We start from the raw sequence: 20,687 nt of genomic DNA, 5'->3' as shown, positions 1-20,687 counted from the left end.
AGCTGAGCAAAAAAGGCCCAGTGTGTAGCCTTGTCCATCAAACCAGCCCTCCCTTTCACCAAACAAAGATGTGTTTGAGTTGGGTTATGATTTAAACTTCAGCCTGAAACCTACTATGTAAATGAGCAAGTACGATGGAAGGCCAGCAATCCTTACCATTACTCTCTCACCTTACTCTCCGACTCCATCTGCTTCTTTCACAGAACTGATGCAAGCCAATGCCTCTGTGACACTGACTGTCTCCATCTGAGCCTCAGGACAGAGGCTCTGCCCAGGTAGCCTGGAGCTGAGCCCACACCCCCCCTTCAGCCCATTCTTACTCTCACCCGCCTCTATGCCCATGAGGAGGGAGACCTTGTGGACCATCAACCTGCTCCGCAGACCGTGAACTTCTACCTTGGCTTGGCCAATGGGAGACAGGCTGGAGATGGAAGGGCAGTGTGGGGTCTGTGTATCTTCTTCAGTTGGCAGGTGACGTGCACACTCTACCAAACCACAAGCAACACCGTCCTAGAGAAATTTCATCTACTGCTTGGAGACTGAGCCTTACGGCTTCCCTGATCACTCTGAAGGACACCAAACACCAAGTGCAAAGTCAGCTATGTTTTATTATACATCTTTTGATCACCAGAACCTAAACAGAAGGTTCTGCTATAAAACAGAGGAAAGGAGAAATAAAAAGAAAGCAGCTACAAGATTAAATGCTGGGTTATACATGAGGGGTATTGCAGGGCCTGCCTGGGGTGAGGGGCATGGTCGCTGGGCCCAGAGCACTAGCAGTGTGGGCCCAGCGAGCTGGACCCAGAGATGGCAGCTAAGTCGGGCTTAGGTAGCCCTGAGACCTGGGGATGCAGAAGAGTTTCCATCCTGCTCCACCCAACCTGTGTTACACCAACAGGCTTCCTCCTCAGCATCTTCAGGTTAGAACAGCCTGCTCTCTCTCTCTCTCTACACACACACACACAAACACACACACACACACACACACACACAGGCACATATGTGTACCAGGCATACATACACTCACACACTTGCAAGCAGAGCTCCTGATGCCAGGGCTCCACCTCTGGCTCAGCTACCAACTTCAGAATCAAGGTGTGTGCTCGTCTCCCTGGCAGACGGATGAGGCCACTGCCCAGGCAGATGTCTAGCAGCTTGAGGCCCCAGCAGGAGGAACGGCCTGCCAGATACTGTGGATATAAGGGAAAGTTCCATGGAGACCTGCAGGTGGCAGGCTCCATCAGGGAGGCACAGAAACTAGCTCTGAAACCAACTCTGCGAGACCAATTCTGGCCCTCAGTATCCAGTCCAGAAGGAAGCACAGTGCCAGGAGGCTAGTGCCCAGCAGGTCGCCAAGGCCTGTGAGGTAAGGTATACAGTGGTTGTCAGGATCTATGGCCTGGTGCCAGGTCAGCCGAACCATCACTTCTGCCAGGTACAGTAGGATTAACACCTGCCAGAAGAGCAAAGAGATGGAAAAAAACAAATCAGAGGCCCAATGGCAACCAAGAACACCAGCCAGTTTCCAAGGACACCACCAAGGCAGACAAACCAACCCCAGCAAGTTCCCTCTCTCCAGCTTTGCTTGGGGCCTGCAGTGTCTTGGACATGGGCTGAAAGCTTGCTTCCTACTGGGATGGCACTGAGGTGGGAGGACTGTTCTAAGTTGAGGCCTAGTGAGAAATGGTAAGGTCATGAATAAACTGATACTTCTTGTCTGAATCAGGTCTCAAAGCAGGCTGTTAAAGGGTGAGACTTGGCCATTGCTGCTGACTGGCTTTCTTACGCACACCACAGCTGGTTCTCTGTCCACTTTCCCACATCTGTCACAGGCTGGTTGGACCCCCAGCAACTTAAGTGTGAGCGGATCAATTCTTTTATTTGTCAGTTATCCAGCAACACAGAAGAGGGCAGATTGGGGTCTAATGAAGGCTCTAGACTCAACCATTGTATGCCTTTCCTATTGGTTGGGTCCTGCCCTAGCCTAAGAAGTACTCCAGGGACCTGCTGCCACTCACCAGCCAGGACCCTCCCTGGTTGAACCCCTCCCCCTTGGGAGACTTGGTGAGCCCCTCAGGAAGCTTTCAAGGAGCAGTCCACAGTGCCTATAGGCCTCTCTGCGGACACCAGGGACACTAGCCAGCTGCCAGCTCCGCAGCACCGAGTGCTCCCCTCTTAAAGCAGCGGCAGCTTAATCTCTTTCACATCGTCCACAGGCCACCCTGCACGTGAAAGGGCGACGACACAAGCCCTTGAGTACCGTGCAAAGCAGGGGCTTTGTGAGGGGTGGACTCAGCCTTTGTGGAACACAGTGTGTCTCAGCCGCTCTTCCAGCATTCTGTGTGGCATGTGCAGTGCAGTGCAAAGCGAGTGAAAGATAAGGGCTGAGGTACAGCCGCGCAACGTGCAGCAGAGTCGCGGTGGGAGGCGTGTGGCATGCAGCACAGTGGCCTCTGGGTCTAGTCCATGCCCCTGGGCTTGAGCAAGTTGGTGGAAGCTTTGCCTGATGGGAAGCCTACGCTCAGGACCTCCCACAGGACAAGGACCACTGATGTTGGCCGAGAGGCTGTGGAGCTGTGTGTCAATGTCACTGTCGCCCTCACCTGGACGATGCCTGCCACCAGGTACAGTGCCACAAAGATCTTGCTGCTTGTCACTGAATGGCCTTCCACCAGGCAGATGAGGTAGAAGAAAATCAGATGTCCTGGGATCACCAGGAAGAGCAGGACTCGAGCTGACACAGAATTGACTTCTAGAGGAAGAAATGAAACCAAGAGGATCACAAAACCTACCTACTTGCAGAGGCCATCTTGGCAAAGTAAGAGTCCCTAGTGAGATACCCAAGTTCTTTCGCCTACAAACACCTGTGTTGCAGCACACTCGATTAAGTGGGGACTCAGTCCTGGCCTTCCCTTCCTTTAGTGAAGGGATTAGAATCATGTAAGAGTCCAAACACAGAAGGTCAGAAATATTAAAAACAAAAACAAACAAACAAAAAACCCTCAAACCAGGAAGTGTGTACAAGTGGGAGCAGTTTCTCTGAAGACCCTTGGGTGGAAAGGACATGGGCTGAGGTGGAGGAAAGATTGTGGAAAAAAGCCTGTGGCACTCGGGAGTGTGACATACTCATAGGCTCCTGGGCTCCCCCTACCTCAGCCCTGTCAGTACTGCTGGGCCATCAGTGAGCTCTAAGCTCTGGTTTTCCTCTGCTCTCTGAGTTTAAGGATCCATAGTAAGTGGGCTTCACCGCACCCAGGCCCAACAACAAACCTTTGGAAATTACAGCAAGTGAATGTGACCCCTTCTCAAAACACAGTGGTACAGTAAAAGTGAGACAGTCAGGAAAGGCACGGAATCACATGTCAAATTCAGAAAACCCAAGAACAACAAAATCAACTAAAGGAGACGTGAACTAAAGCAGTTTGGTTTGGTTTTGTTTGTTAGAATAGAGTGTAGCTTGGTGACAAAGCATTTGCTGAGCATGCTCAAGGCCCTCTCCATCCCTAGCTCTGCAGAAACCACGTTTGAGGGGCAAAGAGGAGCAGGATGGCCTTCAACTTCTGATTCTCCTGCCTCTATCTCCTGAATATTGGGATTACAGGTGTGCACCACCTGTATCAGTATCCTCAGGCTATCCGTTTACTTTTTAGCTTGTGTCTCTCATTGATTGGCCTGAAGCTCACTCATGAGGTAAAGCTTACTGGCCAAGAAACCGTGGCAATTCCCTCGGCTCCGCCTTCCCAGCACCACAGTCACAAGGGAGCACCGCCATGCCTGGTCTTTGCTGTTGCTGATGGGTTTTGTTGTGCTGGTGGTTGCTGGTCTTTAGGGTATGTTAGGGACTGAACTTGGGTCCTCACATTTGTACAGCAAGCATTTTCTCCTGACCCAGCCATCTCCTCAGCCCCAACTCTTTGTCTTTTTAAAGGTATATAAAGAGAACTTAAACGGGAAGCTGTGGAGTGGATGACTACCCAGAATATACAGCTTGGAGGAGCAGCATGCCAAGTGGAGCAGCTGGACTAGACACTCGAGAAAATTTGTAGGAAAACCATGTGTGAACAGGAAGAATTAAGCAAATCCATGATACATAAGTAACACAGAAGAAGGGTCTCCAGTTTGTGAATTATGTTAGAAGATATGGGAGCATGTGCATGTGGTCACCACTGCTTGCAAGGCTGAGGTGAGACGACTGTCACCTGAGCCCAGGGGTTCAAGGCCAGCCCGGGGAACATAGTGAGACACATTGCAAACATAAGAACAAGGGGGTGGGGAATAAAGAAGTCATGTGGCCTCAGCAGACAGCATACTGACCTGAGGAGCAGAAAATGAAGAACGGGTTAGGCCAGAACCTTTTCATCTGGACAGGGAGGACCCCAGGTGTGCTCCACATGTGCAGGAAGGTGGAGATGCGGCTGGTCTGAATGGCCACCAGGTTGCCACCAACACCTGTGAGGAGAGAGGGTGTGGCATGCTCTGACCTCTGGCTTCTAGCTCTTACCGTACACTGCCTTCTCTGGGATGGGATCCTTGATTGGCACAGTATTTATCAACTCTTTCCTTGCCACTCAGATGGCACTGGGTGCCATCACTCTGCACCCAGTGATGGGTGTCTTCAGGGGGGCTCAAGAGGCAGAGGAATGGTATACAGAACATCAGAGGAGCCAGGAGGCCACCAAGAGCCCAGAAAACCAAGAGCATGTCCATGCCCTGGATCTGAGACATCCTTCTGAGGCTGTGAGCCCTGCAGGATGGGATGAGCTAGCTGGCCACAGCCTTCTCTTGGGAGCTGCCAGCGTATGGACCTGTCCCAGACAGGGGTCCACAGCCCTACAAGAACTTTCCCAAATAGACCAGGGTCTGAGTTCAGCCACATAGGTGGCCCCAGTGGAGAAAGACATTGACCTGCAGGCACACGTGGCTGGAAATTAAAATTTCTCCACTGTACACAACTTTAAAAAGAAGGCAAATAAATTAGGTATGTTTATAGATTTGGCCCCAATTCCCAGTCTCTCTCAACCTGTGAGCTCCCTGGGAACCAGGATCCAGCTTCCCACAGCCACCATGGCTGGAAGGACAGGGCAGGCAGCACTTCCTTTAGGCTAAGAATGGCCTCCAGCTAGTCCTGCTCCCCATCTTGCTTGCCTGACATCTCTGAGCAGCTGGGAGAGAAGTCAGGGTATCAGCAACCCAAAGCCTGCAGACCAATGACAGTAAGGCAATGAAAGGAAGCGAGTCAGTGCAGGACAGCAGGGAACTGTGGGGCCGAGTGCTGAATTGCTCATGCTGGCTGTTTTCAGGCCCAGAGAGTAAGCCCTCTACTGTCGTGGGCTTGATTTTTAAGGTGAAGTCAGAGATCCCGAGTCTCCTGTGTGACTCTAAAACAAACTATGAAAACCTGGCCTGGTGCTTGCCCTTTTAGTGCCAGTACGTAGGAGGCTGAGGAGGAATATCATCACCATGGGTTCAAGTCCAACCTGGGCTACAGAGTTCCAGGGCAGCCTGATCTACAAAGTGAGACCCCATCAAAAACAATAAGATAGATGTGCTTCATTCTCTTCACACTCTGGGGTCCCTTCAGATCCTCTGCATCTGAGAAAATCAGACCCTGAACACTGTGCAGGCTCAGCTTGCCCAACTACCTCCCTTAGCCATCCCAGAGTCCCCAAAAGGAGCTGCACCCAGCACTCACCACATATGACAGGAGTCAGGACAGCCATGCCTTTAAACTGATGTTTAGAAATGGTTTTGCTCAGGATGAGGCCTCCGAAACTGGGGGAAGAATGGAGCTGGCATTAGAGTGGCCTGGCCATCTGCCCACTGGCCACCTTCCTGGGCTTCATAAACACCATCCCATCCTCGCACAGAATGTCTACTGCAGCCACAGAATGGACTACAGTGGTCCTCATCAACATTTCCTACCAGAAACCATGTCAGGACCAAGCTGAGATAGTGGCCAGGGTGAGGACTGTTTCCTTGGAGCCAGGATGAGGCACCCTGAAGCTCACCGTGGTGGGTGGCTTTTGTCAACCTGACACAAAGTTAGACCCATCTGGGAAGAAGGAACTTTATTTGAGAAAATGTCTCCATCAGATTGTCCTGCAGGCAAGCTTGTGGCTCGTTTCTTGGTTGATGGCTGATGCAGGAGAGCCCAGCCCACTGTGAGTGCTTCCATGCCTGGACAGGTGATCTTGGGGCATATAAGAAAGCAACCTGAGCAAGCCATGGGGACCCAGCCAGTAAACAGCACTCCTTTATGGCCCCTGCTTCAGTCTTCAGAGTCCTGTTTTGAACTCCTGCCTTGACTTCCCTTAGTGATGGACTGAAATTTCTAATCTAAAATCAGCTTTTTCCTCCCCAAGTTGTTTTTGGTCATGGTGTTTTGTCACAGCAATAGTAACCCCAAGACAAAGGAGTCTCTACAGTCCGAGTCCCACAGCATCAGGACAGGGTCTGGAGCTGGGCTGTGGGCCTCTCACTTGCTCTGCTCAGCTTCGGCTCTCCCAGCTGCCAGCACTCCTGTGGCTGTAAGTGGCCTCAGGAGAGGAGATGAGGCCCTGGTGAGAGGTTCAGAGAGTACAGTGTGGGCCGTTCACAGGTGATGTGGCGAGGCCACACCAGCCGAAAACCCACGACACCTGTGTCGCCATCACAGCACCTGTGTTGTTCTCACTTTGAGTGCTCCATGGCTCTTGGGAGGGAGCAAATTGATTAAGAAATACCTGTGGATAGTTAAGACACACCTCTAGGCTGTACCACTGGGGATGTGTCTGTGAGGCCACGCCCTGCCCTGGTCTTTCCTTTTGTGCCCTTCTCTATGCATTGTGGTCACTATGACATGGACAGCTTTCCATACACGCAGACTCGTCTCCTCTTTCTGCCCAGCAGCACAGGGCCAACCAGCCATGCACTGAACCCTCTAAATCCATGAGCAAATCAGTTATTTTCCCCCAGGTTGTGTCTGCCAGGCATTTTTGTCAGTGACAAAAACAGCAACCAAAGGGAAAACTAGAACCACAGACACAAAGTTGCCCATGTGACCAAACCTGACCATATGTTTCTGAACTCTTTGGAACTGGTTCGAGGGAGGAAGTTGGGGAAATCCAGATTAATGGGCTTGGAGAGCCTAGAATGTTCTAAGTGAAGTTAGGGAGGGAGTGGACAGTGAAGGCCTGGCCCCTGTGAGGCTTCACACAGGAATGAGGGCTCCGATGGGAATTGAGCTAGGAGCCATTCATGATGAATGCTAGCAAATAATTTTGCAATAATATTCCAGTATGACTAGAAGTCACTCACAAGGCCCACTCCTAGTTGAGAAGCCAAAGGCAGCAAAGGCTGCTGGGGGACAGAAAATCAGTTTTCTTCAAGGCTGAAGCCCTCAGTAGGCTGTCCACACTACAGTGGACAGCCCTATACCCATAAGTAACTAGACTGAGTAGGATATATAGACATACACATATCTATCTATCTATCTATCTATCTATCTATCTATCTATCTATCTATCTATCTGTCCATCTGTCCGTCCATCCATCCATTCATCCATCCATCCATCCATCCATCTGTGGAGGACATGAAGTCAGGACAGGGATGGGAAAGAATCCTAAGATCTGGAAGTGGAACACTGAGGAGTGAGTTTGACCAAAATAAAATGTAGGAGTAAAGGGAATTTTACTTATTTTGGTTATGCCCTCAAAAGTGGTAGGGCTGGGTATGACTTATTTGGTGGAGATGCTGAGGCAGCACAGCACTCAGGCTGTGGTATAGTAATTCTGGCTGCTTTTAGTTAGGTTTACAGTGAGAAATGGGAGCAGAAAGCAGATCAGTCGGACCTGGGGAAAATGTCTAACTCCAGAAAAGTTGAAGATAGTGGATGCGGCTGCCCAAGAAATTAGTGACAGTCAAGAGAAGCCAAGTACTTTCAGGGCATCTCAGGAATTGACCAGACCCTACCCTTCCCAGGGTCTGAGATGTTAAATTATAAATTCATGTGAATGTCATTTTCCTGAGAATAGCTCAGGAGCTCTCTTATTCACACAGGTCCAGCCAGGGAGGGTCTTTCTGAATCGAGCCACCCATGCACCTAAAGGTTGCTGTCTACATGGTCTAAGGGATACTGCCTGAGATCGTGGAAGACCTTGGTGTTGGACATGTGGTGCTGGCTTGCAAGCATGTAGAATGCAAGCGTGGAAGGTCATGGAAGCTTCCACCCACATTTCAGGGGAAAGTCCTCGGCCAGGCAATGAATGGCAAGGTCAGGATCTCTTGAGGCAGCCTGAGTGGGTGATATGTGAAGCTAGGAGAGTCAGAGCCTAGACAAGAGGGAGTTGGAGGGATGACTTGAGTGTGTTCAAGGTGTCTCGGTGTAGAGACGGTCAAAGATGGAGGCCCTGTGGGCAGGTGACTGAAAGGCCACAGGAGCTGGACTTCCCAAGCCAGTTGAGTCTTGTATCATGCCACCATTTGTTCCAGACGCCAGACATGGGGCTACAGATTGAGCGTCTGCCTTGACCTGTTGCAGTCTTACTTTGGTAGTCTGTGTTTTCTCTGAGATACAACTTGTTTTTGGCTTACAGTGTCTAAAGTCTTGGAAGAGATCTTGATCTTAGATTGCTGGATAGTGTGGGAACTGTTAGCACCACAGGGATGATTGACGTCCCCATGGAATGATAATGCAATGTTATGATTTGAAGTAATTTGTCTGTGTGTCAACTTGATAAGGGTGGGTTGTGATGGCTGTTTTTTTTTTTTTTCAAGGCCTCACTATATAGCCCTGGACAGCCTTGAACTCATTTTGTTGGCCTCAGCCTCACAGAGATCCACCCACCTCTGTCTTCAGAGTGCTGGGACTGAAGGCATGTGGGACCTTGCCTGGCCTGAAATGGTTAATCCTGACTGTTTGCTTAACAGATTTGGAATCACTAGATGATCAGTACCGCATGTGTCTGTCAGGACATTTCCAGAAAGGGTTTGATTATGACTGCTCACTGGGGTTTGATGGAACCCTTGATAGATTAATAACCTCGTTGGGAGATGGCAAAAAGGCAGAAGGTACAGCTAGCTAGGAGGAGCAGCTCACTAGGGGTGTGAACCCCTGGAGGCCACATGCTAGCCTGGCCTCCCAGAGATGACTGGGAGCCTAGCCTGGATCCCAGTCATCTCTGACGTCAACAGAACTTCTCTGTGATATGCTCTTGGGACCATGTTCTAAGCACATGGCCACACGACCACAGACTGAATCCTCTGCAACAGAGAGAAAAAGAAATCTTCCCTCCCTGAGGTTGTTTCTGTCAGGCATTTCTGTCACAGAATGGAGGGGTTGCTGTTCCACGATGCTCACCTGCTAATGACCATAGCCAGGATGATGGGAAACCACCCGTACTTGAGGATCTTCATGATGGGCGGGTTCTGCCTGGCGATGATGATCCACAGAGGGGTGAGAGCCATGAAGCCGACACAGACCAGCGGCATCAGGTACCACGTCTCTGAGAGAAAACACACATACACAGCTCATATGGTCAAGGCTGGCACACAGGAGCTGGTTGGGGTGTGGCCTTCCACAGGTGTGAGTGAGTTGGGAACTTGCCATTTAGCACGGCTGTCCTGCCAGAGGGCCTCAGGAAAGTCCGTCTCTGCCCTGTCACCTCCAGCACTTCTCTGGAAATTGTCAAGACCCTTGATCAGGTTTTCCCCTACCCAGTGTTATGATAAATAGCACTAGGACAGGGTCTGAGCAGGAGGCAGCCTTGCACGTGCATGGCAGTTCTCCGTAGCCCTCCTTAGAGGTACCAAAAAAAGAAAAATAAATAGATAAATAATAAATTAAACCAGAAGAGCAAAGAGGCAGCTCCCAGGGCACATGGCCACTTTCTCCTGGCTGAGACATCCACATTATTGTGGGGTATGGATCAGGCTGGCTTGGTAGCTACTCCTATCCCAGAGCCACCTCCAGCTGTGAGGTCAGTGCCCTGCTTATCCAGGCCTGTCTTACCTCAAAGTACTACTTGCCTCTGCTCCCTTCCAGCCTCATTCTCTTGACTCCACCTCCCACACGTGCACAGGACATTGACTTGCACCCTGTCCCTACTCTCCCAAGAAGCCCCAGTGCTAGGTGGCCATGCTTGGTGTCTGTCTCACTCTCCTCCTCTGGCTGGGTCACTGGGTGGAGTCCCTGGGTGTGCTGTCATAGCCCCTCTTTATTCTCCACAGCCCACAACTGCAGTCCCTTCGTCTGCCACAGGTGCTCCAGGCTAGCTATAGACCAAACGCTTCGTGGTAGATATGGCCAGCTTCCATACCATCCCTGGAGCCGGAAGGCAGACCCCTCAATCTCTAAGCAGGTCACTAACACCTGTGTGGAAGCATCTCCTTACAAGATTCTTGGGAGGGCAGTCTAGGATCTCCAGAACTTCTGACAGGAGCTGTACAGCTCTCACACTCATGCACCTCCCTGACTGCTCCTGGCAGTATGAGCTAGCTCACTTCCCAGTCAGCAAAGACCTCTCTCCTGGGATTGGGCCCTGAGCATAGGCAGAGGTGTGTGTGTGTGTGTGTGTGTGTGTGTGTGTGTGTTGGTTGGGGGGTGGGGGGGGTGGCACTTTTATTTGCTTTGAAAGTCAAATGCAAATAACAAATTTCTATGCAAATCTTGTTTTAAACTCAGTGTGGCCTAAAAGTACAACTATTTCATCCTCTCTGATTCCAAGGCTCCTCACTGTCACCTAACAGGACAGGACAGGACGGACAGGAGTCAGTCCAGACCAGATAGCGGCATCCCAGGGAGGGTGGAGGCCACGTTGAGCGGTTTTGTCTGCACCTGCTGATTATTCTCAGACCTCCGAATCTTTCTTTCCATAGGGCACTGAGCTGTGCCAGGCATCTCCTCCAACAACTGTTACCATTTCCAAACCCCTCTCCCGAGGCTGGCTTCATCCCGAAGGACAGACTCATCCCCCTCCAGAGCAGCCTCGGTGGAAACTGACATCCCGCATCTGCAGGCCTGAGCGGTTCATCTCATCCCACACTCTGTTTCTCCAGCCATCCTGGACTTGCTGAGGGACTCCAGGTGTCCCCCTGTCACAGCACCCTGGCTCCTTTCTTTGGAGATGGTGCACACGAGTGTGTGTGTGTGTGTGTGTGTGTGTGTGTGTCTGTGTGTATGTTTATGTCTGTGTGTCTGTGTGTATGTTTATGGTATCTGCGAGTGCCCTTCCCTGGAGCCTCCCCTACCTTTGTGCCTGTAGAAGAAGCTGCTTATCAGGGCCAGGATGGACAGTGTGATGAGGTCTCCCAGGCTGGCTGCAATGGGCGTGGCGATGTTATCAGGGTTGACTCCGAACTTCCGAGCACCGACCACTATGCATATCATCAGAATCCCTGCAATGGGAGGAGGGGAGGCCAAGGGAGCGGTTGATGTTGAGATGGCATAGAGGCACCCCTCCCAGGCCCGCCCCACGAAGGATCAAGCAGATGATTAGAAACTAAATAGTTCAATCTCTCAAAGTCTGGCTGCTCAGCAGGCTGCCTACCTCCCTGAGTTTCTGTCACCGGCTGGGACCTGTGGGGCTGCCCTGAAAACCCTGAAGACATGTGTGAGCAGGCAGGTAGCCTCTCAAACCACCTGGAACTACAGGGACACAGCGCTCCCAGCCTCTGCTGCACGGAGGGATGGCTGCTCCTAGGATACCATAAGTAGCAGGAGCCCGAGGGGCAGGGGACCTGGCCTCTAATATCTGCTGAGCCCTCTGAGTAACTGATGTGAGATATTTCTCAGGTCCAAGTACCAACGGAGGAGGGAGCAGGAGGGCAGGTGGGTGTGTGTCCCAACACCATTGCACTGGAGGGTTTGGCCCAGATATCAGACACCTCCTGGGGGTCCATTATGCCATGATGTCCCTGGGTCACGTGGATGAAACACATGACCCTGAGATGCAGGTGGTCATGGGCTTCATGGGTTGGCTGGGAGATCAGAGAGGCTTTTCTCTGAGGTCTCAGCCCCAGGACCCTCTGCTCTGTCTGAGGGCACCTGTCCTGCAGTCTTGCAAGCCTTGTTATCACCGGCTGGGGCTTCTACTTCAGCAGGGCTCCCCTTGGTTTTTCGAAACGCTCTGCATCTTGGCTTTTAGAATTTAACACTACTTAGAATCCTTTATAGCAAGGCCCCGTGCCTGGTCCCTGGCACCACAAAATGAAGGGAGTTAAAAATAAAAACAACTAGTTCATTCTCGAAGCTGTCCTAATGCTGCCACCACCTGCCACATTGTATCCTATGTGTGACCACAGCCCTGTCTTTCTAAATTCCAGCTCCAGTGGACCTCACTTTACACAGCTGAGCCAATGGGCTGGTGCTGGTCTCACTGAAGCCTGATAAAGGGCGCTTACTGGTGTGGAGATGCTTATTAAAAACCATTATGCACACTTGTAATCCCAGCACTCAGGAAGCTGAGGGAGGAGGCCTGTTATAATTGTGAGCCAATTTGCACACAGCTCTATACATCACACTCCTGACACATGTAGAGGCCAACAAACTAGATGAAGAAAGTTGACATGCTCAGGTCTCTGACCTTAGCAAAGTGATATACTGAAGTCTGTCCAGGCTTAGAGAAGGGACAATAGAGCTCCCTCAGGCATGCACATGCTTTCTGCACACACACACACACACACACACACACACACACACACACGAGCGTGCATGTCACATGTCCTGGAGAGGGCACAGGGCAGACTGAGGACCTAATGGACTCTTCTTACCCACTTCAGAGCTGAAGTTCCACCTCAGCACCACGACAGCCTCATTGCTCACCTTTCTGGAGAAAACAGCAGAGAAGCAAGCCTTGGGCCTGCGGTCTGGGGTGCATGGGGCATGGGGCCTGAGGTGCATGGGGCCTGAGGGGCAAGGGGCATGAGACCTGAGGTGCATGGGGCCTGAGGGGCACGGGGCACGGCTCACCTAGGGCCAAAGCAGCAAGGAAGGCAGTGATGACGCTGCTCGTGCACAGCAATGCCACCTTGTCCCAATCCAATGCTTCTTTGGACACTATGCCGAGCAGCAGGGCGGCCAGTGCAGCCAGGAGCCCCACGACAGTGGCCTGCACCTGCCAAGACAGAAATCAGACCCATGAGAAGGGTCCCTGAGCACTGTCACCACACCTGTCCTTCTGACTCTGGGTCAGCTAAGGGGTCAAACAAGGCCTCCATCACTACCGTATACCCTTCACCCTGGGCCCTGCTGGCAGTTTTCCTCCTCAGCACTCCCTCAAGAGACTCCCTGTCTACCTCTGTCCCCATGTGAGATGCCACCTGAAAGAGGAAAGCGGGGTCTTGGAGAGACACCTGGCTCTGGCCCAGAGCTCCGTGTTTACTGGCACAGGTGCATACTAGGCAACCCCGACAGCAGGACTGACTGGCCTCTCCCTCCCGTGGTAGCCCAGGCCCACAGCATCCTCCCACAGGCCTGGCTCACACCCTAACTATCCTCTCCTCAGGTCACATTCCCATTATGGCCGCTTCTTTGTCTCTGGAGCATGATGCTCTGGGCTGCTAAGACCCTCACCACCTAGAGCCCAGGTCTGAGCCAACATCAAGACCTCCAATGCAAAATATCTATATGGAATGGGGCCTGTTACCAAACGATGAAGGAACACAGGTAGAGCTTGAAATGTCTAACGGGTGTGTGTGTGTGTGTGTGTGTGTGGGGGGGGGTGGGTGTGGGTGTGGGTGTGTGTATATGTGTATTTGTGTGTGCATGTAGGTACACATGTATTTGTGTTTCTGTGTGTGTTCTGTATGTATGTGTGTGTGTAGAGTGAAGTTCTTGGGTACTACTCTTCAGGAGCTGTCTGCTTTAGATCTTTTCGGGGGTGGGGAGTTGAAACAGGGTTCCTCTGTGTAGCCTTGGCTGTCCTAGACTCACTTTGTAGACCAGGTTGGCCTCGAACTTACAGAGATCCGCCTGCCTCTGCCTCCCTGAGTGCTGGATTACAGGTGTGCGCCACCACACCCAGCCCTGATTTATATCTTTTACATGTTTGTGAGGGGGCCAGGGGCACATGTGGGGCAACTTGCTGAGTCTGCTCTCCCCAGACACACATGGGTGTCTGGGATAAAAAACTCAGATCTGCAGGCTCAGCTGCAGGCACCTTTACCTGCTAAGCCATCTCATAGGCCTCCACCTGAGTTTTTTCATTTATTTACCAATATTCCGTGTGTGGCCATCGAGGGGAGTCAGAGGATAATGTGTGGAGCTGGTTCCTTCCTTCTGCCAGGTGGCTCCCATGGCTGAACTAGGGTTGCCAGCTGGGCCAGCAAGTGCCCTTACGAGCTGAGCCATCTTGTGGCTCCTACCTCTTATTTTCTGAGACATGAACTCAAGGCTGTTTTCTCATGGGGCTGGCTGGCTGGCCAGCAAGCTCCGGGAAATCTTCCTGTTTCTGCCTCCACTACAAGCGCACAGCTCCACGCTGAGCTTTTTAGGCCAATTCTGGGGATCAAACTCAGGTTTGGTGCATGGGCAGTGACCACAGCAACAAAAGTCCCAATTTAACTAATGTGATTCCAAGCAGAGCCCCCCCAAGATTTCTCTCGGTGCTTGACTGCTCACTCCACAGGCTAAGAGATGAGCAACCACACGTGCAGAGCCAAGACCATTTAGTGAAAAGAGGTCCGGGGAGGGGGGGGGTTACTGATAAATGTTGGATACATTATAAAATACGACCGATCAAAACGCACTATGAAGCTGGAAGAACAAAAGCAGCGCGGCACTGCCAGAAAGAGACATTTGGAGCCGTGGGCCAGAAGAAGGCCCAGAAAGTGAGCAGAGGAAATGCCTCTGGAAAACGAGGCTGGCCAAGAAGGGATGAAGAGGGTACATCCTGGATATATGACTCCAGTGGATGAATATTAAACACCCAGACAAAGGAAGCTGAAGGGCTATGGCCAGGATAAAGGTGGACACTCCCAACCCCACTTTCTACCCTTAAACACTAAGGGATATAGGATAGTGTGCTTACGGTTTTTGCAGCCAGGCTTGGTTGCACATGCCTGCTCCTACAATTAGAGCCATGGCAGGAGGCACAAGATATCAAGGTCAGCTATTATACGTGGAGAGCTCGCCAAAATCAAATAAATGTTTAAAAATATCTCCGGCCAGAAAAGAACTTCTTTTAAAGCTACAACATAAAAATCCATAAAGAAAAGTACAAAGCCAGGCATACACGTATAATGCCTGCTGCCCTGGAGACTGAGGTAAGAAGGTCACAGGCCAAGGCCTCCCTGGACCACAGAGTGAGTTCAAAGCAAACTCTTGTATCAAAATCTAAAGTAAATAAACAGAAGCAGGAGATAGAGCTGGATGGTAGAGCACTCACCTTGATGCATGTGATCCAACTGTCAATACTTTAAACATAAAACTCATGTGATGCCTCATGATGAAGATACCATGGAGTTATAGAGAAAATGACTGACTTCCCTAGTTTTCAGGAAGATTCTAAGTAAATCTGACAGGAAGCATGTCACCGGATGTTGCGTCCCTCTTACTGATCATATATGGGAATGAATGGGTGACTAACTGGGAGGCCTGTTCTTTATCCTTCAGGCCTTGCACTGTTAGAGGCCCACGCTTTAAGTCTGTTCATCTTCATCTTCATATACAGGAAGGTGTGTGGACCATCAAGAGGCAGAGTTTCCTGGGAAAGCTTTGGCTTTGGGAGAGTCTCAAGAGGATTGTGGAGCCCCAGTCCCTCCACTCTGATTTGCTTCCTGCACACCCTGAGACAAGCAGCTTTGCTCCATCATTCATCACCACGGACGCAGTGACAGCAGCAATCTAAGAAACAGTGAGCCAAAACAAACCTTCCATCCACACAAGCGGACTGCCTCAGGCACTTTGTCACAGAGACGGAAGACAGACTCATAGTAACACTCATAGACACCGAAAAGCTGGTAACAGAGGAAACTTACTGACAAATACGTGTGAAGTTGGTTCCCTTATTCACTGATGGTGGTGAAAACTAGGATGGGCGTCAGGTGGAGGGGGGCAGTTGAGACCTAGCGTCTTTTTCAAAGAAGCTTTTGTGTATGTGAACAGACTGGAGGTAACAGTGTGACAGACGAGAGTGGCTGGTTGTTCGCATGCTGCTCAGTGAGTCTAAGTCATCCCAGGGGAGGCACAAGCACAGGAAAGAACCCCAGGTCTGTAAGTCAGAGGTCTCTGTGGTCATGCGCATGGAGATGGGGAGATGTAGTTTTGAAGGGGTGCTTTCTGGTAGGCAATGGGGCAGTCAGTGAGCAGCCGCTCACATGCTACTGCCAGTACTAGTCATTTCAATGCTCCACAGCCTGGACATTTTGTGGGATGCGGTTTTGTGGTTTTTTTTCCCAGAGAAAAATCTAAACTTGAAACTATTCAGAAGGTCACAAACAGCTGGGGACATGGTTCAGTGACAAGATGCTTATCCAGTTTGTGTGGGACTCTGTCCTAGACAGTCCTAGACAGACAGACAGACTGAACAATAAGCCTTAAGGTAAAAGAGAATGTAGCCATGTCAGTATCACCTAGAAAATAAAGACTAGGGAGAACTGAGGCTATGGTTTCTGAGACAGAGCAAGGGAGTGGGGGCTTCACTGGTTGTGTGGGGACCTGCCACTGGCCTCCTCAGTCTTGCTGGGGGTCCCCACAACTCACAATTTCACACTGAGGGGCAGGAGAGATGGTTAAGAGCAGTTAGGAGCACTTGTGCTCTTGCAGAGTATACAGGTCTGATTCCTAACATGCTCATGGTGTTTGCAACCATCTGTGACTTCAGTCCAGAGGAGCTGATGCCCTCTTCTGGCCTCTGTGGGAACCAGGTATGCACACAATGCACAGACACACATGCAGACAAAACACCCACACACATAAAACACCGATAGACAGACAAAACACTCATACACATAAAATTAAAAATCAAAATAAATCCATGCCAAGAAGGAATAACTATTTAATTCTCAGCCCTACACACAACAGTGACATCAACCTCCTCAAGACTCAGTTTAGAGGTGACAGAAAGAACATCAGAACAGGAGGTGGGTAACAGCCATCTCCTGGACATGACATGGCCACTGCACTTAGAGCTCACTGCAGCTATGCTTATCTGCCCAAGATCAGTCAGTATTCCAGCAGGCAGCACTAATTGCATCCAGCGGCTCACCACAAAGAGGGGGAGCATGAAGGTGGGAGGGGATGTGTCGGGTGGTGTTCAGAAAGGTGTGCATGGGGAATAGAGTAGATATGATCAAGGTACATTGAACACATGAGAAATTGTCAAATAATTTTTAAAATTATTTAAAAAATTCACCCTTGGTTTCACGTTTAAATGACAGTACATGTTTAAATTTTTTAGAAGTCCAACTATGAAATTTACCCGACAAATTGTGACTCACAGTTAAGCCCTTTTATAAAAAAGAGGAAACAAAATCATACAAAAGCTAGATTGAGACAGCACGTAAGTTAAGCCAGGTCCAGGAAGGCTTCGTAAGTCCTTAGGCTCACTGTACGGAAGGTTCTAGAAAGGCAAGAGCGGCATATCCAGTGCTGGGTATTTGTCAACCCTCTTCCCCTACCCCCCCCCCCCCGACCTTCTGTTGTTGATCTTAGTGCTGCTTTAATCTCCTAGCTACTCAGCCACAGGCTTAGTTCTGGCCTATAAGACTCAGCCCAGCTACAGAAGGCAAGAGAGGCCAAGATAGATCTGAATCAGAACAGTAGGCTGGGAGGCATCTACTGCATCCAACAAAGAGAGAGGTCTGAAGGGCCACACATCGTGTACTCGAGAGGGAGAGGACTGAGGAGGAGCAGCTGCAAGGCATACAGGTTTACAGACATCAGCAGGAAAGGAGGAGAAGCAAGGCTCGGTTCAAATGGGGCACAGAGGGAGGGTCTTCATAGTGAGATCTAGGGGGAGAGAGCGGGAGAGGGTAACTTCGTTTCCAACCTGGTCAGGTGGGAAGGATCAGTCCTTACCGGGAAGTGGCCACATGATAGTCGACTTTCCATCAGCTGTAACAAAATCTTTGAGATAATCAGAGAGGAGGTTTATTCTGGCTCACAGTTTTCGAGGGAACAGTCTATGGCACGTTGACCCCACTGCTTTGGCCTTTGGTAAAGCAGCATCATGGAGGATGCAAACAGTTCCCCTCACAGCCAGAAAGGAAAGCAGAATAAGCAGGGCTGGGGTCCTGCTTAGGTTGTTTGTTTCTTTGTTTTGTTTTTGTGAACTTGACAGAAGCTAAAGTCAAACGGGAAAAGAGACAAAGGTGGTTTGAAAAAAAAGGGGGGGGGCATAGGCTCATATATTTGAATGCTTAGTCACCAGGAGCCAACTCTTTGATAGGATTAGAAGGATTAGGAGGTCTTGTTGGAGGTGGTGAGCTTTGAGCCCATGCCATGCCCAGTCATCCCTCTGTGCCTACAGATCAGGATGTAGCTCTAGTTCCATGTCTGCCTGTGTGCCATCATGCTCCCTGCAATGATGACAATGACCTAAGCCTCTGAAACAACTGGACAGTAAGGTGGGTGGCACATCCACTGTACCCAAGAGGGAGAGGGCTGGCTCACACATGTACCTGAGAGGGAGAGAGGGCAAGTCCCCAGTTAGATGCTTTCTTTGATAAGAGTTGCCCTGGTTGTGGCGGCTTTTCGGAGCAATGGAACACTCACTAAGACAGGAGCCCCGGCTGAGAACAGGCCTCCATCAGACTGGCCTGTAGGCAAGTCTACTGGGGCATTTTCTTCACTAAGGAGTAATGTAGGAGGGCCCTGCCCATTGTGGGTGGTGTCATATCTGGAAGACAGTCTTGGATGATTTAAGAAATCAGGCTGGGTAAGCCAGTGAGTAGCACTCCTCCATGACCTCTGCTTCAGTTCCTGCCTCCAGGTTCCTGCCTTGAGTTCTGGCCCTGCCTTCCCTTCAGTGAGGGACTATAAACTCTAAGATAAAATAAACCTTTTCTTCCTCATGTTGCTTTTGGTCGTGCTGTTTATCACAGCAGTTGAAGCCTGCCTAAGACAGAAGGGGTTCCACAGGCAGGATTCCTTCACCACAGTGGAACAGGCACAAGGAGGGGATTGTGAGGCCTGTTCTAACTGGCTCTTTGGGGGATGCCTCTCAGAGAGGCAATACCCTGACCCTGACAACAGGAAGAATAGGTGTCACTAACAGACAAGGACACACAGCCCTCACCAGGCTGCCCAGTCGACAGGTGATGTAGAGTCTGAACTCAGAGCACATTTCTTGTGCCATCAGGGGCTGCCTGTACCCAGAGAAGCTCGGTAGATCCTGGACCACAGTAACCATAGACACAGCTGTATGTCCAGCCTTACTCCTTCTTGCCTGAGCCTGTCTTGCCCTCATTTGTTCCTGCCTGGATGCCCTGGCTTTAGTTTACTGTGAAAGGGGCCTAAAACAAACTGAGTCCATAGAGGGCCTGGCAGGAGGAAGAACTGTGTGAGAGGGCCACAAAGGCCTCTTGCAAAGGTTGAGATATGACAGGCAGGTTAAGCAGCAGGAGCAGGACTAATGGGGGGCTTTCCAGGTAGGAAATGATCCATTAGGTCCCAGGAAAATTAAGTGAAGTCACTGGCAGAAAGCAAAGTTACGGTGTGCCCATCTGGGAAACAGCAGAAACCCCGGGAAACATGCTCTTGGTCTAAATGTGGAAGAAGCCCACAGCAAATGCAGGGCATGACAAATGCTGAGTACACTCAGGCCCTGTACAAATTTGGCTCAGAAGGCAGGTAGTGGGGAAGTTGCAGGGACCAAAGACCTAAAGGCATCTCCAGGCAGGGATGGTGGCTCCTTGTAATGCTCTTCACTATGCTACAGATATGGTCTGATAGAGAGATGGACAGACACATGGACACCTGTCCTCCAAATTCAGCCCAGAGTACAGGGGCAAGGCTCACATGGCCTCTCTCATCCTACACAGAAAGAGGCAGGCTGCAGATCCATGGGGGAGGGGGAGGAGGATGGGGAGCGGAGGCATGATGCGATGTTCCAAGACTCACTTGAACCACGGCGAGGTTGCTGCTGATGATTTTGAACCTCTCCTGGTGGTCATCGATTTGCCCAGTGTTGGCCTAGCACACAGAGATGAAAGCAGTGTCAGTCTGGCTAGGCCGGAGAAGCCAGGTGTCCTGGCCATAGCCAGCTTCTCTCTCAGGAAACAAACTAGGACTCAGAACAGATTATGCCACTAGGCTTACTAGATTGTGACCTGCCTCCCCTGCTCCCTTTAAGATTTATTTTCTTTTTAACTATGTGTATAATTGTGTCTGAGTATGTGCACATGTGAGTGCAGATGCCTGAGGAGTCCACAAGAGGGCATCTGATCCCCTGGAGCTAGAGATACAGGTAGTTGTGAACTGCCCGACGTGTGTGCTGGGAACTAAACCTGGGAACCTGGGTCCTCTGCAAGAGCAGTATGTTCTCTTAACTGCTGAGTCAGCTCTCTAGCCACACGCACATCTTGCTTTTAATGAATAGACCTGGACTTCTCCCTTACCCCCCAGTTTTGATTATTTTAATTTTCTATATATGGCTGTTTTGCCTGTGTTATGCCTGTGCACTATGTGTATGTAGTGCCTGTGAAGTCCAGAAGAGGGTGTCAGGGTCCCTAGGACTAGAGTTACAGGTGGCAGTAAATTTCCATGTAG

At 50.6% G+C, this 20,687-nt stretch overlaps 1 protein-coding gene across 5 annotated transcripts in view; it reads right to left on the bottom strand.

Annotated features, from left to right (window-relative positions):
• Nucleotides 1-588: 588 nt before the first annotated feature.
• The window catches only part of Slc41a3 (solute carrier family 41 member 3), a 41,930-nt gene continuing 21,831 nt past the window's right edge, over nt 589-20,687 (bottom strand). For 4 of the 5 annotated variants that reach the window (XM_021639291.2, XM_060383749.1, XM_060383748.1 and 1 more), the window contains 8 exons: nt 20,040-20,111; nt 12,948-13,092; nt 11,228-11,374; nt 9,339-9,483; nt 5,693-5,772; nt 4,315-4,449; nt 2,604-2,752; nt 589-1,453 (listed from right to left, as the gene is read on the bottom strand). In XM_021639291.2, coding sequence (XP_021494966.1) covers nt 1,241-1,453; nt 2,604-2,752; nt 4,315-4,449; nt 5,693-5,772; nt 9,339-9,483; nt 11,228-11,374; nt 12,948-13,092; nt 20,040-20,111 — 1,086 coding nt within the window. In that variant the 3' untranslated portion in view covers nt 589-1,240. The remainder of the gene's footprint in view (nt 1,454-2,603; nt 2,753-4,314; nt 4,450-5,692; nt 5,773-9,338; nt 9,484-11,227; nt 11,375-12,947; nt 13,093-20,039; nt 20,112-20,687) is intronic. The other variant, XM_060383747.1, reaches the window with a different exon arrangement.

Source organism: Meriones unguiculatus, chromosome 5 (assembly GCF_030254825.1).
Source record: "Meriones unguiculatus strain TT.TT164.6M chromosome 5, Bangor_MerUng_6.1, whole genome shotgun sequence".
In the NCBI taxonomy this organism is placed as follows: Eukaryota; Metazoa; Chordata; class Mammalia; order Rodentia; family Muridae; genus Meriones; species Meriones unguiculatus.
This window is presented reverse-complemented; position numbering and strand designations above follow the sequence as displayed.